The 18,879-nt window shown below is 28.7% G+C and overlaps 1 protein-coding gene across 1 annotated transcript; it reads right to left on the reverse strand.

Annotated features, from left to right (window-relative positions):
- Nucleotides 1-256: 256 nt before the first annotated feature.
- LOC122860116 lies at nucleotides 257-18,656 on the reverse strand. Its single transcript, XM_044163778.1, has 5 exons — nucleotides 18,332-18,656; nucleotides 18,179-18,248; nucleotides 16,808-17,265; nucleotides 14,600-15,770; nucleotides 257-455 (listed from the first exon to the last, which is right to left on the reverse strand). The coding sequence occupies exons 1-5, from the start codon at nucleotides 18,654-18,656 to the stop codon at nucleotides 257-259; spliced, it is 2,223 nt and encodes a 740-aa protein (XP_044019713.1).
- Nucleotides 18,657-18,879: the final 223 nt, after the last annotated feature.

Raw genomic sequence — 18,879 nt, forward strand, 5'->3', positions numbered from 1 at the left:
TGTATTTAAATTGGGGCTTTTTTTATGAAAGAAGAGAATTAACATTAAAACACTCTACTTTACCGGCTAAAATACGTCACAAAATTTTCGAAAAAATTCAGGCTGCATAAGAAGCCAAAAACAACATATAAAAAAATTTTCAACTCAATCCGAGAGGGTCAGGCAGATGACCAGCTGAATTGACTCAGAATGCCCCATATATATATATAGGAAAGAGTAGATTAAAAATTGAATAGCTATATATTTTTTCTATTTTTTACTCTTGTTTGCCAGTAACCTCATTGAAAATATCATTGATACTCTGTATAGCTGTTTCACATTGTACGCGAAGTTCTTTCAACCATTTGGATCTACTGAGCAAGTGAAGATCAGGTTCATCGCCATTATGTTCCATGGTCGTAGTAAAATCTCCATTGAGATAAAAACCACGATTGGGACATGTTGCAACGGAGCATCTGTAATTTATGCTTAATGAAAACATATTTTTTTTTAGATCCATTATATACATTTAGCTATTGATTTTGTGACTAATTTCGTTTGCACGGAAAGTTATTATAAAATATCTTTAACGAAAATTATAGAAAATTAATATTTCTAAACATTCATAATATGTTTATTTAATAACAAAGTTGATTGTAATATTCAAAACTAGATAGACCATAAGAAGTTCGACGAAGTTGAGTGAATATGTTGTTAGTCAGTTAGCAACGTTACGGGATACTAGAAAGGTATTTACGTATTGATGAAAGAATATGGACTGAGCGAGATAATCGATATTTGACTTTGTACAGAATACTTTGATTTAATAATAAAGGCTAATTATAATCTTGTGGTCGGAAAATTCATTACGAGTTTCAATTATTCATTTACTTGTCCTACATCTTAAATTTGAATCCTACATTTATATATGTATATTAGGCTGATTTGATTTTTGAAGTGAAACTTCTTTACGGAGGGTAGCGACAAAATTTGAGGCCTCGCTAGTCACACGCTCTGTCACAATGCTGCGTTACGCTCCACGTCACAAATGGATAAAGAGGGGAGAATTACATAGAGAGAAGGGAAGCCGGCAAGCATACAACATGTACTACATATAGCGTATGATAGCGTACAAACTCGGAGGGTCAGCTGGTTTGTGTGTATGCGTGTGCGACTTGAAATCTTTTTTTCTATTGAAATATTATTAAACGGTATAACTGATTATTGATCATATTTAAAATTTTAATATTGATAATATTAACAACTGAAATATCGTAGCTGGATTATTTATTAGACAATCCAATATTGCCCTATAAAATAATCCTGCCTGATATGTTATTAAATTAACTCTGTTTATCCTGCTCACTTAAGATACATTAGAAAGGTAGGGGGATAATTAGCGTGGTGTAGGAAGAGGTAAAAAGGAACCTGAAATATACGTAAAAATAGTACACAAATTAAACACAAATAATTCATAAAACTTGAGTCAAACACAAATAATATAATGTTAAATAAAATGGTAAAATTATAATAATTTATTTTAATTAGAATTTTAAAATTTTAATTAAAATTTATAATTTTAATAAAAATACCTCAATTTTACCAATAGTATTGATGTTGAGTAAAAGATAGTTAAATCTGGACCAACATGGACCTTGACATAATCGACGCACTTGTGTAACACTGAATTTACAATAAAAATTATAACGATGATCACTTTTACTCGTGCTTAATTTAATAATTACATAAACGCCTTCCTATACTTTACAGGTCGTAGTTAGGACCAAATTTATGACCACAAGGTCGTTAATTTTTTATTTAAATAATTAATTATTTTTAGTAATCAAATTAATGCTTAAATCAGCCAACTATAATTTACTGTATTCAATATTTATTTGATTAAATAATTTAACACAAAGCTTGCACTTGAATTTAAATTAAAAGAACAAGACAACTTGGACCATGCGGTCAGACTTTATTACAAGTTAAATCCAAGATGATTTTAATGAGTTTAAATTAATAATTTACGTAGCCAAAAATAATTGAAAATATTCAAACAAAATAAATCAATAAAATATTGAATAAGTATAACTTACAGTTTTTCGGCTGGTGACTCTTAAAATTATTCTAAGACTTTTTAAAGCAAATATTAAATCAGAGATCCCAGTGAACCGGTCGATATATTGGGTCAATAGCAAAAGCTGACCATAGGGTAGTTCGGGAATATTCGGGGGTGCTCGGGGATGCGTTTGCTCCCTTAAATGTTACCCTTATAATACATAAGATAGAGTTAGGAGTATCCAATTGTACCCTGAATGTATAATTTTATAAAATATAATATATCTAAAATTAAAAAAAAGTTCGGCGCTTACCGCAGGACATTACACAACATTATATCGTAATTAATATTATTATTATTATTTATACCATTGATAATATAAATTTTTGATATTGGTATTTATAAAATTATTGTTATTATTATTATTCATACTATAAATATATATATATGATGATAATTATAACAACAATAATTTCGATAATATCATCAATTATTCACAATAGTATTAATATTTCAAATATGAATACTAATGATTATCAATATTTATAGATAAATGTTATTGTCAATATTATTATTAATATTATTCATATCACTGATATTATTATAAATCGATAATATTATTGTTATTATTACTGATGTTATATTAATATTACTATTATCGATGATATTTTTGAAATTATTGTTATTTTATTTATACTATGTTCGTATATGAATAATATTTTAATAAATAACAATAATTCTAATAATATTATGATTAACAATAATATTAATAAAATATTTGTAATACATAATATCAATGGTATCAATTATATCGTCGCATTAAAGGATGAAGAGCATAGGTACCAAAGACGTTGATTTTGAAGGAAAAAGAGCGTAAGTGCAAATTTATAAATTTTTCGGTTTTCCATCTCATTTCAAGGCTTAAAAAAAAAGGGCGTAACAAACTTTGATAAAGGATAAAGAGCATATGCCCAAGGATTTACGCCTTTTTTCCGTTATCAAAATAATTTTTGATGACAGATGAAGGGCGGATTTCCCTGAACATACGCCCTTCTTCCTTTTTTTTTTAGGCCTTAAAATTGGATGAAAAACCCAAAAATTCATAAATTGGCACTTAGGCCCTTTTCCTTCTAGTAAAAAAAAAATTACCAAAAATGGCACGTCCTTCTTCCATTAATGCGACGATATTAATAATAAAATTTATAATAATAATATTCGAAGTATAAATACTAATAATTATTATTAACTAATGATATTGACATTTGAATATTATTGTCAGTATTATTATTATTATTATTATTATTATTATTATTATTATTATTATTCAGTGGGATATTCAGCATGACATGCAACTACTCCGAAAAAAGTTTCACTTCCCTCGCGCGCACTTGCACCACGCTAATTTTTTTTATTTTTATATTAAAGACACACTCGAAATATCTTCGGTATCCCAAAAAAATGACCTAGTTAAAATTCGAGCCTGAAAAAAAATTCTGCAGAGAGTGCTGTCCTCAAATTTAGTTTTTTCATTTAAGGGATTACCTCGGCCAAGTTTTGGGATATAGGAGAGGAGATAAAGCCTATGTTTAATACATTTGTCCGAGAGCCATTGCCAACCTCAAAAAGATGAATTTTTTATTTATTTTTTTTGATAAAACAATAGTTTTTTGAAATAATTATTGTATAATAACCTAATATTATTAATCCCTGAAATATAATTGATCAACTTTTTATTTTTTTAAACATTTATTCAATAGTTTAAAAAAATGTGTAAATCGTGAAACACCGCAAAAAAAAAAAACAGTTGGTTGTACTGAGAGTGCGGTTGTGTTAGTGTATGATATAGCTGCTGTGGCAGTATGCGTGTATCAATGTGGGATTTATTACTGGCGTTTTTAAACCTACGCGCCACAACATGGCGGATCACTATTCGTTGTTGCCAAGCGTACATTAGAATATAGTAGAACGTCATATATATTAGATGAATTTTTTAATACTTTAATTATTAATTATAAAAAAACTAAGCTCCAAACCTCTTTAATTTTTTTCCCATACATTTTGTTTTGTCTCACTTTATAACCCAATAGTTTTTCTTCACGATGTCATTATTTCAATTAAAGATATCGGTATTTTAATGGACTTTTTTTTGACAAAAATCGTATTCTCCGTAAGAGCCCATGTTAAAAGTTGTCAACTTTGAAAAATAATAAAAAAATAATGAGCTTCCAAACAATTACCAAAAAATTACATAAAATGTATCAGTATTTCAAGAATCTACTGTAAAAATTTCAAAGCATTCTCATTATTAGTGACTGGCCGAGGTAATCCCTTAAATAACATAGGAAAGAAACGACAATTCCAATAATCTAACTTACTGCTTTGAATTCAGAACTTACGATATTTAGACTAACGTTTTCTAAAAGAACACAGTAGAATACATATACATATTTCAGTAACGAAAATCTGAAATTTATTATGAATAAGGATGTACTAAGTATAAAAATTGAAAAAAAATTGAAATTGAAGTTTTTAAAAATTTTTTATTTTTACATACTATGGAATAGCTCATACAATTCTTTACTAAAATAACTCATATTGGACTTATTTTGTAGGTTTTCAAAAGATCTATTTATTAGTTATTTTATATTTGTTTTTCTTATATTTTATAATAGGAATCGAATTGAAAAAAAAAAAAAAAAGCCGGATTTTCTTTGAAAAAAAAAGCAATTTCTATCATAATAATTAAAAATTAAATAATTTACACGAAAAAAATTATAATGTTAATAAATAGAAAATAAGTAATCCTTTTCATTTTTTTTACGTAGGTGAAGCCTGTAGTGTTGAATTCATACACTTTTTTCAAAAAATGATCATATTTTGCAAAGTAACAAAGTTAGAAAGATCGTATTAGGACCATATTATTCTTCTATGGAAATACTAAAACTGAAAATAATTTCGATTGTTAGATGATTTAGTATCAATAAAAAATGATCACCGTATAATTTTCAAAGTCGAATAATAAGAGACCAACTAAGAACACAAGTCACAAAATGACTGTTTTTTTATATTTTGCATAACTCTTGAAAATTTAAACTTACAAGCATGCATTGATTGTCTATTTGATACCGAGAGCCAATTTTTCATGATAAAATCTGCTCTGATCACTCGTTATTTAGATATCAACAATTGCTTATAACAATCACTATCATCCTTTATGTTACAGTTGGAAAATAGTTATGGAGGAGTGATTTTAGCGATTTTTATCAAGGCAGGCTCTCAGAAATTTAATATCAAATTTTTTAAGCTGAATAAAACTTTCTCTTGTTAATTTGTTCAAAAGTTATCCAAAATAAAAACAATCACCGATTTTTATGTTAAACATTTGTTCTTCAAAAAAAAGATCAAAGCGCATGCGTAAAACTTTCTTTACTGTGGTTATATTTTGCTTGATCGATAAAATAGTTATTTAAATTATTATGTTATTGAAAAAAAAAACGAATTGCCATGACAAGTTCTTATAAATAAAAATATTAAACAAAATGGTTTTGAAAGAAAATATTTGTTTAGTTGAAAAAAAAGGTAAATCAAATGATTTATTTTTTTTATATTTGTATTGTTTCATTTATGAAACGACGCCGATAGATCATTGATTACATAAAGTATAACCTTAAATTTTTTTTCATCTGTAATTTGATTTATGTACATAATTTAACACGTCACGTCAGCGCGAAAAATACAAGAAACATTTAATTATATAATTTAAAATTGATTAAAAAATGAAACTATAATGATGTTGTTATAATCGAGAGCAACCACACAGGCTTTCGCCAGAGTTTTAAAAATTTTTAATTTTCAATAGAAGGAATCCGTTACTAAAAATTTTTTGAAAAATAATTTAACTTCTTTTTTTATATAATTTCGATAGAAATTGCTTTTTTTTCAAAGAAAATCCGAGTTTTTTTTTTTTCAATTTCAATTCGATTCCTATTATAAAATATAAGAAAAACAAATATAAAATAACTCACAAATAGATCTTTCAAAAACCTACAAAATAAGTCCAATATAAGCTATTTTAGTAAAGAATTGTATGAGCTATTCCATAGTAGTCATTTCATAATCGATTCAATTTTATTATTCATAATTTGATTTTTGTGTTTTAGAATTGTTTATTCAGTTTCATTGATAACAATGATCAGAAACCGACAGTGTAAAGGAAAGAAAGATGATATATTGGTATAATAATAACCATAAGACTGAATTTTTTTATTTTCATACAAAAAAAAAAAAAAAAACAACCGGATAGAAAATGATTTCTTTGAATTTTTAAAGGGCGTTTAATACTTGGCTGAGGTCAAAAAGTGAGCACATTCATATCTAGTTTTTTATAATATTTTCAACCCAGGCTTGAACCCTCTATATGTTTATTTAATTCGTTTTTTTGTTACTGTGCAAAATGGAATTCTGTTAGGGTTACACAATAACAAGACTATACTGTTTTTTATGTTTAAGCAGTCGAATTTTAATTACCTACCTGGTTCAATATATATATATAAATATGAAATTCAAATTGGGAAAAAAAAGTGGGGTCAAGTTTAAAATTTTGTCAACAGTTAAGACTTAATTATATGCATTAAAAATATATTTAATTCTTGATTTTTTTGGTACCACATCTTTTTGTAATAAAAAAATAAAATAGCTAAACGATTTCGAATACTTAATGCTTCTTTTTGTAAAAAAAACTAGGTTTTGTTTTCGTTATGATATCACATCTTTTTGTAAAGTTTTAATAATAATATATTTTTTTTCATACGTTGACGAATTAATTTATTATATATTCTCATGGAGTTTTATAAGGAGAGTAATCGGTGACGTCACATTGTGTATTAGCTTTTACCATAGGCAGCTGTTGAAGCTCGTGGAATGGAGCAATCGAAGCAAACCAGTGTAATGAGTTTTTTTTTTTTTTTTTTTTTTTTTGCGTTCATATGAATACAATTAATTATAGTTGAATTAATTCATTGATTAATTTTAATTTTTAAGTTTAAATTATTTTTTTAATTGTCAATTGATAATTATTTCAATTTTTTAATAAAATGTAGGCTAAATGTCAACGATTCATTGATGTAACATCTGAAAAATCTAAATGTCGTATTTTTATCATCACAATCATCATCGTCTTGATTTTTAGGACAGTTGAATGTTGAGTTTGAAGATAGTTGTAAATGAATACTGTCATTAATGTTTTGATTTTCTTCTAAATGATAATATGAGTCTGAATCTGTTGTTAGCATTAATGATTGGGCAAATCAGTAACATATGTAGCATTAGAAATTAATGATTTTCTAACTAATGGTGTTGATAGTGCACTTTTAAATTCACTTGATGTGAATGTTTCATTGTTTTTCATTATTTTGACAAACTATCTAATGATTCCGTAAATGTCTCATTATTGTCTATTGACAAGCTCACTTGGTTTTTTACAAAAAGGAACGTCAATATTCAAAAATCCCCGTCAAGTATGTGATTATAGTAATTTTTATTTATATTGAATTTTATTAATTTTTAAGATACAAAAGATATAATACCAAAATAAGTCAAGAAGGAAATATTTAACGCATATAATTAAGTCTTAATCTTTGACAAATTTTTATACTTGACCCGCCAGTTCTTCCAAATAAAATTTAAAACTACGTCTCGACAACAGAGTTCATGGTATTTTCCAATTATCCCTTCACATTTTATCTAGGCTTAAGACTGGCAGCGTACAATCTTGTTAACTTGCCGGCATGTTTAAAAAAATATATGGGGCATTCCATGTCAACTCACAGGGTTTTTTCCCTCACCCTCATAGATTTGAAAACGAATATTTTTTTTGGGTTAGTCATCGACTCAGATGTACCTCTGATTTTTTTTTTATTTTTACCATTATTAACCGCCGAGCCAGAATCAAAAAACACCTCCTTTACAAGAGTAAACTACGATTTCGCCATTTTTTAAAAATCTGATTTTTTTTACTGTAAAAAGTAGAGCAGAAGATGAGCTTAATTTCCAAATTTCATCATGGGATAACGATGGGTTCATTATAAAAAAATTTTTTTTCCATGACAAAATCACTAAAATCGGACAAGATCATATGCCCAAACAACAGGTTTTTTTTTTGTTTCTTATAGGAAATTTCCTCACGATTACAGGAAAAATACGAAAATTCCACGCATGCGCAAAGTGGTTAAAATCAAGTTCAATGATCGAAAAACGGCTATTTTATATATATCGTACAGTTATTAAAATAACGATTGATTCTGAAATTCAATAATAGTGATCGATAAAACTCGTCAAGGAAAAAAAAATGTCATAATAAAAATTTCGATATCTCGAATAGTTTTCGAAGTATCGATATTTTTTCAAAACATGTATACGATTTACTTAGCCGTTAGATTTTTTACTATAGCTGTAATTATAGCTAAACAATGAATATTTATTCGAGATGTCAAATTTTTATTATGTCATTTTTTTTTCCTTGACGAGTTTTATCGATCACTTTTATTGAATTTAAGAATCAATAGTTATTTTAATAGCTGTACTATATATTACCGATAAATAGCCGTTTTTTCGATAATTGAACTTGATTTTTAACCACTTTGCGCATGCGTGGGAATTTTTTTCGTATTTTTCCTGTAATCGTGAAAATTTATAAAACAAAAACCTGTTGTTTGGGCATATGATCTTGTCCGATTTTAATGATTTTGTCATGGAAAAAAATTTTTTTTATAATGAACCCATCGTTATCCCATGATGAAATTTGGAAATTAAGCTCATCTTCTGCTCTACTTCTTACAGTAAAAAAATCAGATTTTTAAAAAATGGCGAAATCGTAGTTTACTCTTGTAAAGGAGGTGTTTTTTGATTCTGGCTCGGCGGTTAATGATGGTAAAAATAAAAAAAAAATCAGAGGTACATCTGAGTCGATGACTAACCCAAAAAAAATATTCGTTTTCAAATCTGTGAGGGTGACGGAAAAAACCCTGTGAGTTGACATGGAATGCCCCATATATATATATATATATATATTGTAACCGATTTTCTGACCTGCGCGGCGAGAACTATTGGCCAAGGTTAGCAACGAGGATTTCTCACCATCCTCCTCAAAATCACCAGGGGGAGCCATGTTGGTTATCTCGGAAGCCAACAACCGTGGGAGTCACGAGAACTAATTCGGGAGCCTAACTCAGTTTTAGAAATGGTAGAGGGGCGCGGTCCACCTGATTGGATTATGAAATACGTAACCAAACCTGAGGGAACTATCGTGAACCAAGCATAGTGTATTACATACGCCTATATTACATTGCGACTATACTATAGTAAAATACCTACGTCAGAAGTATCGTAAGTGTGGAAGCAAATAGTCTACATGTGAGATATGTATTTTGTATAGTGGATTTTTCTCTGAAGTATTAGTTAAGAATATTATTTTAATATTGAAGAATTGAGTACAGATGTTACTCACTAATACCTGTATAAGTATATTAATTATTCGAGTCAATTAATGAGAATAGTAAATAATACACCTAGCAGTTTTATTTTAAATATTCATATACGGATATAAAAGAAACTAAATTTTTTTTGTTTTTTTAAATTAAGGTCACAGGCCAGGTTTCGGAACGCGGCCCTGTTAGGGAACGATAAGTCTATTTATTATATTTATTAATTATTGTTGATATATACGATGAAAAGAAAAATTCTATTACAAAGAAAAACTTTTATTTTTGGCGAAAAAAAAAGGATTAATGTTTAACTCTAGTATTAATCACTTAAAAAAAATAAAATATCGTGTAAAAACTTTTCCACCACTTTTCGGTAGTGTCGTAGTTTGTCGTAGTCCTGAACGTTAAGAGTATGTGTTATTTTGTTTGTTAAGATATGATATTATGTAAGTATAAAAAAAAATACATATGAGACATAATCTATTCGAAATTTAATTTTCTTTCATTTTTTAATAAATAATTTTTTTTTTATTAATTATTTATTTAATAATACTGGAATCCGTAATTGGGTCTCGAAAATCAATGCTTGGCCCGATCACGGATTCCCTATCTTCACCATGTTTAACCTAAAATTGTTGAATTTATTTATTTAATTTTTTTTTTACTTTTTCGAAAAAAAATTAAATATTTAAAATGAGAACTAAAAATAAAAAACGTGATTACACAAATAAAACAATAACAATTGCATTCAAAAAAATATATGATAAACTTAAAAAAAAAGAACAAAAAAAAAAAAAACATAATGCGCGTTCATAGATGACTGTTTTAGAGCCTTCTTATTTTATTTATATTATTGAAATTTATATTTAAATAAAGGAAAAAGATTACTAAAACATTTAAACACTTTATAAGTATTCATTTACAATTATTTTTCCCTGTACGACCAATTTATTTATGAGCGTTCCGTAACTCGTACTTACACGGTCCGAAACTATGGCACCAGATTTTCAATCGTTCCGTAACTCGGCCATTGGGCAAAAATCATTATAAAATCATAAACAAATCATTATAAATAAACCCTTATGTTTATTTACTATTTATATTTTTTTTTTGATAACTTTAAAGACTATTTTAATGAAAAAAAAAAAAATATATATAGAAATGTATTTTTTTGGTAGTTTTATAAGCCGTTTTAGACGAAAATTTTCCTTAAGCGTTCCGAAACCTGGCCCGTGACCTTAAGTCTTGAACATTGAGGACAAAAAAATGGAATGGATAGAAATGTCAAATAATAATCATAATAACTTGCTGCTTAGATTTTGATTAAAAATCTAATCAATCCATTCTCCCATTCCATTTTTTTGTACTCAATGATCAAGACTTAATTTTTAAATGGTGTTTAACTCGAAAATTGTTTGAAGACAGTTTTGCCAGAATACATGCTATTTTAGCATTATCAGTTTGTCACTATCTCAAACTGACAAAATTATTGTTGGATATAAGTTCTGTCAAAAATAATGAATATGATACAAGTAAGGGATGTAAAATAAAATTTATAATAACTTGCTGCTTAGATTTTCATTGTAATAATCATTATATTTTATTAAATTAATTAAATTGCGAATTCGTAGTGAGTGTATATCTGAAAATGTACGAGATCAGTATTTTAAGGAGAGTCCCTGAATTCGCTGTTATATTAATGGACTAGTCCTCAAACTAAGATATGCACAAATTTATATATTATACGTATGAACTGATGAATTTGTGCATATTGCAGTTTGAGGACAAGTCCATTGATATAACAGCGAATTAAGGGACTGTCCTCAAAATACTGATTTTGTATATTTTTAGATATACACTTAGTACTTATACGCAATCTAATTAATTTAATAGAATAAATTATATTTTACAATGAAAATCAAAGCAGCAATCAATTGTATTTTATATCATAAACGGGTTGATTATTGAGTTGTTTTTTTGTAACAATATGTATCCAACATCAATTTAGTGAGTTTGAAATAATGACAAACTCATGACGTGAAAACGTCATGTGTTGTATGAACATGCATCTCTGAGAAATTATTGTTTATACTTTTTTTTATTATTGCGTACTTGATCATCAACACCTAATTTTTTAGTAAACTTACACTTAAACTTTGTTTGAAGACATTTTTCCAGTATCCATACTATTTCAACATCATTCTGGCAGATTCAGTGATGGATGAGTTCTGTCATAAAAATAATGAATATGATACAAGTAAGGGATGTAAAATAAAATTTATAATAACTGGCTGCTTACATTTTCATTGTAAAAATAATTTTATTACATTAAAATAATTAAAATCGCAAATTAGTACTAAGTGTATATCTAAATATATATACAAAGTCAGTATTTTGAGGACAGTCCCTGAATTCAATGTTATATCATAGTTTACCATGGTAGAAATATTTCTCCGCCATTATTCCGGCTTTCTCCAGCATTTCTCCGGCATTACACCGTTTTTGACCCATTTCCGGAGAAATTACTCTGGCATGAAATTGATGGTGGAGGAATTACTCCGAGATGAGATTGATGGTAGGAAAATTACTCCGACATGAGATCAGTGAAGGAGAAAAAACTCCGGCATGAAAGTAGTGCCGGAGGAATTATTCTGGCATGGGATTAGTGCCGGAGAAATTATTTCGGCTTGGGATCAGTGGAGGAGAAAAAACTCCGGCATCAAACTAGTGGCGGATTAGTTTTTCCGACATTAATCTTATGCCGGAGTCATTACTCCAACATGATATTGATGGTTGAATAATCACTCCGGCATGGGATTAATGTCGGAAAAATTAATCCACAACTAGTTGTATGTCGGAGTTTCTTCCTCCATTGATCCCATGCCGGAATAAATTCTCCGGCACTCCTTCCATGCCGGAATAATTTCCCGGCCATCAATCCCATGCCAGAATAATTTCTCTTTCACTGATCTCATGCCAAAATAATTTCTCCGGCACTAATCCTATGCCAGAACAATTTCTCCGCAATCGATCCGATGCCGGAATAATTTCTCCGGCACTACTCCCATGCCGGAATAATTCCTCGGAATAATCTCCGGTCATGACGTTTCTTCTCCTTCACCGATCTTATGCCGGAATAATTTGTTCCCCATCAATTCCATACCGAAATAATTTCTCCGCCATTAATTTCATGACGGAGTCATTCCTCCGCCATTAACCTCATCCCAGAGTAATTTCGCCACCACCAACCTCACGCCCGAGTAATTTCTCCGGAAATCAGCCAAAAACGGAGAAATGCCGGAGTAATATTTCCACCAGGGTAGTCCTCAAACTACGAATTGCACAAATTCATAGTTTCATATTATACGTATGAGTATATGAATTTGTGTATTTCATAGTTTGAGGACTAGTCCATCAATATAACAGCGAATTTAGGGACTGTCCTTGAACTACTGATTTGGTATATTTTTAGATATACACTTAGTACTAATTCGCAATTTAATATTAAGGTTGTTTTCAAATGGATTTTCCGTAATTTAATTTTCGATTTTTTTTTTTTCCAGATAATTAGTGTCAAAGTTGACAACTTTAACACGCAAGCATAGGGAGTATAGGTACGTTTGCGCTTATAGTTTTAAAACTCTTAATTTAAATTTTGATTTTTTTCTACAGATTTGTACTTTGTAGAATTTAGAAAATTATGGAAAAAAAATTATTAATTTCCTCAGTGCCGTTTAAAAGATATTAATTAATTAGTTGTAAAATTTATAGCTGTCAGCCGACTGACGTCACATTAAAAACGTAGACGTGGCAACACTGTATGCTTTCTCTCTCATCTTTTTTCTCTGTTTCGTGTATCGCGCACACTAACACCAACAACTTATTCAAAACAATCTAAAGGATTATATATATGCATTAATAAAAACATATATATATATGTATAATGTATATATATAAATTAATAAATAATATTTATTTTTTTATAAATAAATATTTTCAATTAAATAATTTATTTTTAAATAAGTAAATGATTTCAATTAAATAATTTATTTTTGAATAAATATTAAAAATACATCAGGTGCTTTTTCAATAAAAAAACCACTAATTTTTATAATTTTTTTTAATTTTTATTTATTAATTTAAGGTTGTTTGTAAATATTTGAGTTTCTACTCGATTTTTTTTTAATTAGGCTTATTTTTTAAATGAAATAATTATCTATCTTGACAATTTATTTCAATTTTTTTTGCCTCGGCTTTTTATAGATAATGAATGTCAAAGTTGACAACTTTTATACACGAGAATAGTGCGAAACAATTTTTTTTTTCTTAAACAGCATATAGTAGATTCGTTGTCTACTCGAAAACTTTTTTTTTTCTATCAAATTGTAGATAAGAAAAAAACGAATATAATTTGAAAAAATAAGTTATGTTTGCCACGGATTTTAAAAGTTATTCAAGTTTTAAAAAAAAAAATATTTGCTTTCTCGCGGCAAGTGATGCGCACAGACGTGACATACACAAGCATATAATGTAGCTGTGTACTGTACTTGCTTGCTAGCAGTTGTGTTAGTGTCTGTCTGTATATGCACGGACACACTTAAAAGCCGGTTTTTGAGACAGAAGCGCAACAAAATTTTGGGTACCCGGGCATGAAATATAGCGTTACGATATACGGGCCCCTCAAACTACAAATATTGGTTCGACGATGTCTTTTACAAACAACCTTAACTGCTATTAAAAGTACCTGTAATAATCATTTTAGATAAAAAAAATAAAGGAAAAAACAAACATTCTTCTTTCAACAAAATTATCCTAAATATATAATTTATTTGTCTGCATCTTTGGATTTTTTTCAAAGAATTCAAGAATTTTTTGTGTTGTTTTCTTATGCCCAATGGCATCTGCCAATACTTCTTGTAGACTTTTTTCACCTTTTTCTATAAAAATTTTGTTTAGCATTTCATACGTGATCGATGCTTTTGATAGTCTTTTAATCATCATGCTAGATGTAATAGTTGCTAAAGGAGCCAAGGTGGTGAAAAATAATGGCTCAAAAAAGCTTTGACTGTTGCTTACCAACTCGTTTTTAGATATCATCAATGCAGTGATTTTTTCTAAAATTTCAACGTCATATAGTGCTTCATGAAACTTGTCATTGGCCTCAACGCTTAACAAATCTTTGGCCAATGTTGAGAGCTTAAACATACCTTCACCTTTCCTATCAAGCAGTTTTTTTCTTAGTATTGATAAAGTATCTGTGTAACCAGAAATAAAATTAAAATCATTCAACAAAGAACACTGCTTGATAGCCTGTAACAGACGTGTACTATCAAATGATGCATTGTGTGCAACTAACAAGCATGGTTTTGAGTGTACAATTAAAAACTGATGAAATGCCATTAGAGAGTCGTGTAACGTTACAGAGTTGACTAGTACATTATGAAAGTACAATTCACCCCTGATATTTCTCAATCCTACGATGTCTGTTACCTTTTGATGAATTGGTTGTGTTGGATTAATATTAACTGAGAATGACCGATTGTCACATCGAGCTGCAATTTGCAATATGTCAGCTGTCTTTGCAAAGCCAGATGTCTCCAAGTCAAAGTATACAATTTGGCAATCATCTGATATTTTTGGTACATCAAGTTCATTGATATCAAATGCAATTTCAGCTACCACTTGTATACAGTCAGCAGTAATTTCTATACCACAGTTTCTCTGATACTGGACACCTTCAACTTTTTCATTTTTCTGTCTTAATTTTTCTCTTTCTTCGGTCAGCATTATACGTCTTCTTTTTGTTTCTCTTGTTTTTATTTTTATTGATCTTTGATGTCTGATAGAATCCAAAAACATGGCAAACTTGGAAGTGTATGTTCCTGGATCCATGCCCAGTTTCTTTTCCATATTCATCAAGTATGATTCACCATCATTAAAATTCAGCACTGCACTTGCCACTCGATAATCTCCAGATGCAGTCAGGCTATGACACTGAATTTTCGGCATTTTATGTGCCACAATACCATTGAATATCTCATTTAGTTGACTTGTTGCAGCAACAGAAAACTTGGTTGAATTGCAAGCATATTTCATGAGTAATTCATTTAGTGCAAGTCGTAGTGGCTCATTCGTCAATGTTATGGTATGTTTTTTCATTTCCTTTTGGCACCAAGCTCCACAGTTCTCATGATTACCATATACGTGTTCACCAATGACTAGAATACTACTACGTATTTTTTCAGCGTCTCCTGCATTTTGTGCCAATGCATATGGGGCATTCCAAGTCAAATCACCGAGTCATCGGCCTGACCCCTACCGATTCATTTAGAAATTTTTTTCTAGGTGTATTTTGGACCAAAAAACGACCTTATTTTTTTTCAATTTTTTTCCACCATTTTTACACCATAAAATAATTTTTTTTTTCCTACTATCGAGTATTTCTCAAATTAGACCAGGTTTAAAATTCTGAAATTTTTCCTATATCATCTCGAGGTAAAAACAGGTCACCCATAAAAATTTGGGAATGGGCCGAGAATAATTACTAATTTTTTTATAACTGATTGAAAAAAAATTTTTTTACCAATTTTAAAATAATCTAATTTTAGAATAATCTAATAATGGTTTCTTGTAGAGAAATCGAAAATAAAAATAAATGATATCTGGGCAAATTTTGGTTCTTTCCATATTTCGAGGGTAAAAGCTTCAAAAATTGAATTTTGAGCATCGCAGTTTTTCGATCTTTCCATCCTTAAATATAGGGAAAAACAAAATTCATCAAGATATCATTTATTTTTATTTTTGATTTCTCTACAAGAAACCATTATTAAATTTTTCTATTTTTAAAATTCGTAAAAAAATTTTTTTTTAATCAGTTATAAAAAAATTAGTAATTATTCTCGGCCCATTCCCAAATTTTTATGGGTGACTTGTTTTTACCTCGAGATGATATAGGAAAAATTTCAGAATTTTAAACCTGGTCTAATTTGAGAAATACTCGATAGTAGGAAAAAAAAAATTATTTTATGGTGTAAAAATGGTGGAAAAAAATTGAAAAAAAATAAGGTCGTTTTTTGGTCCAAAATACACCAAGTGAATCGGTAGGGGTCAGGCCGATGACTCGGTGATTTGACTTGGAATGCCCCATATGCAAAACATTTTTTTAGATGAGCAATCACACCTACGTTACCTAGTTGTGGATAACTTTGCTTTAACTTGTAAAGATTTTTTACAAAGTTTTTTTTCAAATGAACACGACAAGATAACTTGAAGATTTTGTGAGTGCTACCTTGTAAAATTGCAGAAATTGCAGAACTGTCGTCATCACCAACAACAACTCTGACACTAACACCAGCACTTTTTAAAATTGAACTTTCATTTACTAAACTAGCAGCTACATTTGCTTCCATGCCTTTGGCACTACCTTGATAATTTTTCCTGCAAGAATGAGTTTCAGGGCTATGACCATTGTCACATTTCTTGCATTTTCTATTTCTTGTGCCAAAATCAAGAATTTTTTTAGATAAATATCCAATTATAGTACCATAACCATTCAGGCTGTCATAACTTTTCCCATTGCCTCTTTTACTCCATCCCATATCATAAGAAACTATAATATTTACAACACTTCCTACAGCAGCATTAAAGATCTTGACCAGGTCAGGTGTCATTGGCTCATCATTTGTATCAACTGATAAATAGATTTTCTTTAGTTCAGGATAAATTTCATCAAGAATTTCAGTTGGTCTAAAAAACAAACAAATACGAAAATACATAAGTAAATAAATGAAGACACAAATATATTTTATATTCCATTTAATTTATTACATCTCAAAAACAATACAAGTGATTAAGATTGTCATTTAAATTATTGATAATAATGACTATAAAATTATTATTTCATTGAAAAAAAAAAGAATAATGTACAATTGATTATCGTCGTTGAAAAATTATTCATATCAAATTTTAATTATTTATATTGATGCTTTTAAAATACCAATATTATTGAAATTTACAATTAAAAAAAAAAAATGATTTACAACTTTTTATTGCCATGTAAAAGTGACACAATATTTGTTAAAAAATAATAATATACAATTGCTTATCGTCGTTAAAAAATTATTTAAAAAAAAATTTGATTATTTATAATGATGGTTTAAAAATACCAATATTATTGAAATTTAATATTAAAAGAAAAAAAAATGTACAATTGTTTACTGCCATGTAAAAGTGACATACAGTTTTTAAAAATATAATGTACAATTGTTTATGATTGTTAAAAAATTATCTAAGTTATTGATAAGTGAAAAAATTACAATATCAATATTGTTATTGAAGTTTAAAATTAAATAAAACAATGACATTGTGTATGGTCATGTCGTTGATTCAAGTTAAAATTTAAACTTAGGAAATAATCATCTCCAAGAATTTATCGTCGTTTAACAATAAAAAAAAAATATAAATTGGGGTAAGCACTGTAAACAATTGAACGATTGTGACAAAGCACCGAGACCAAACTTACAATTTAAAACATAAATCCTTAATACAATCAATTGTTAATTTTCGTTATTCTTCAGCACCTCTCTTGCAACTTTCTGCAGCCAATGTTTCTAGTGCTGGACCGATTTCAGCTTCATATTTTTCTTAAATGTGGTTTGACATTGTTGGCATGTCAACACAAGCCAGCAACTTGTTCAATGCTGTACGACCAGAACCAGAATGTATGACACCTAGAAGAATGATTTTTAGTATTAAAAAAGTTACACTCATATAATATAATATATAATGTTACATGTTGAAAAATTAATCTTACCTAAAACCACTCGTGTATTATTATCTGCAAACTTCCCAGTTTCAGCAACACGAACTTTGCCAGTATGAACTTTTGTTATGCCATTACACTTCTCGCATTTGATGCACCAACATGAATGAAGACCTTCTGTATCTTCTCGTATAATATTTCTGAGTACTAGATCATCATTACAATTGCTGCATATCATGTTATTGGCAAGTTCTTCAACATTAACAATACGACTTCCTTGGACAACATTTTTTTTCTCGGTAATAACCTCACTTTCTTTAGGCTCCAATTTTGTTGACAACAATTTAGAACGCATATTTTTCCTCTGTACACGCATATTTTCACTTCGTTTAAAATAAGTGTCTAATACTTTTTTTTTAACAAATCGTCCTTTAAATTTTATTTGGTTTGGCATTATTATTTATAAAATGTTTATTACTTATAAAATGTTTATTATTTATATAGAGTATACAATGAACGGTGTAGTAGTGTATGTAAAAGCGACGTTTCACGATCTAAATTTTTGCTGCTGGGGTAGTGTTAGCGTATTTACATAGAGG

Source organism: Aphidius gifuensis, linkage group LG1 (genome assembly GCF_014905175.1).
Source record: "Aphidius gifuensis isolate YNYX2018 linkage group LG1, ASM1490517v1, whole genome shotgun sequence".
NCBI classification, from domain to species: Eukaryota; Metazoa; Arthropoda; class Insecta; order Hymenoptera; family Braconidae; genus Aphidius; species Aphidius gifuensis.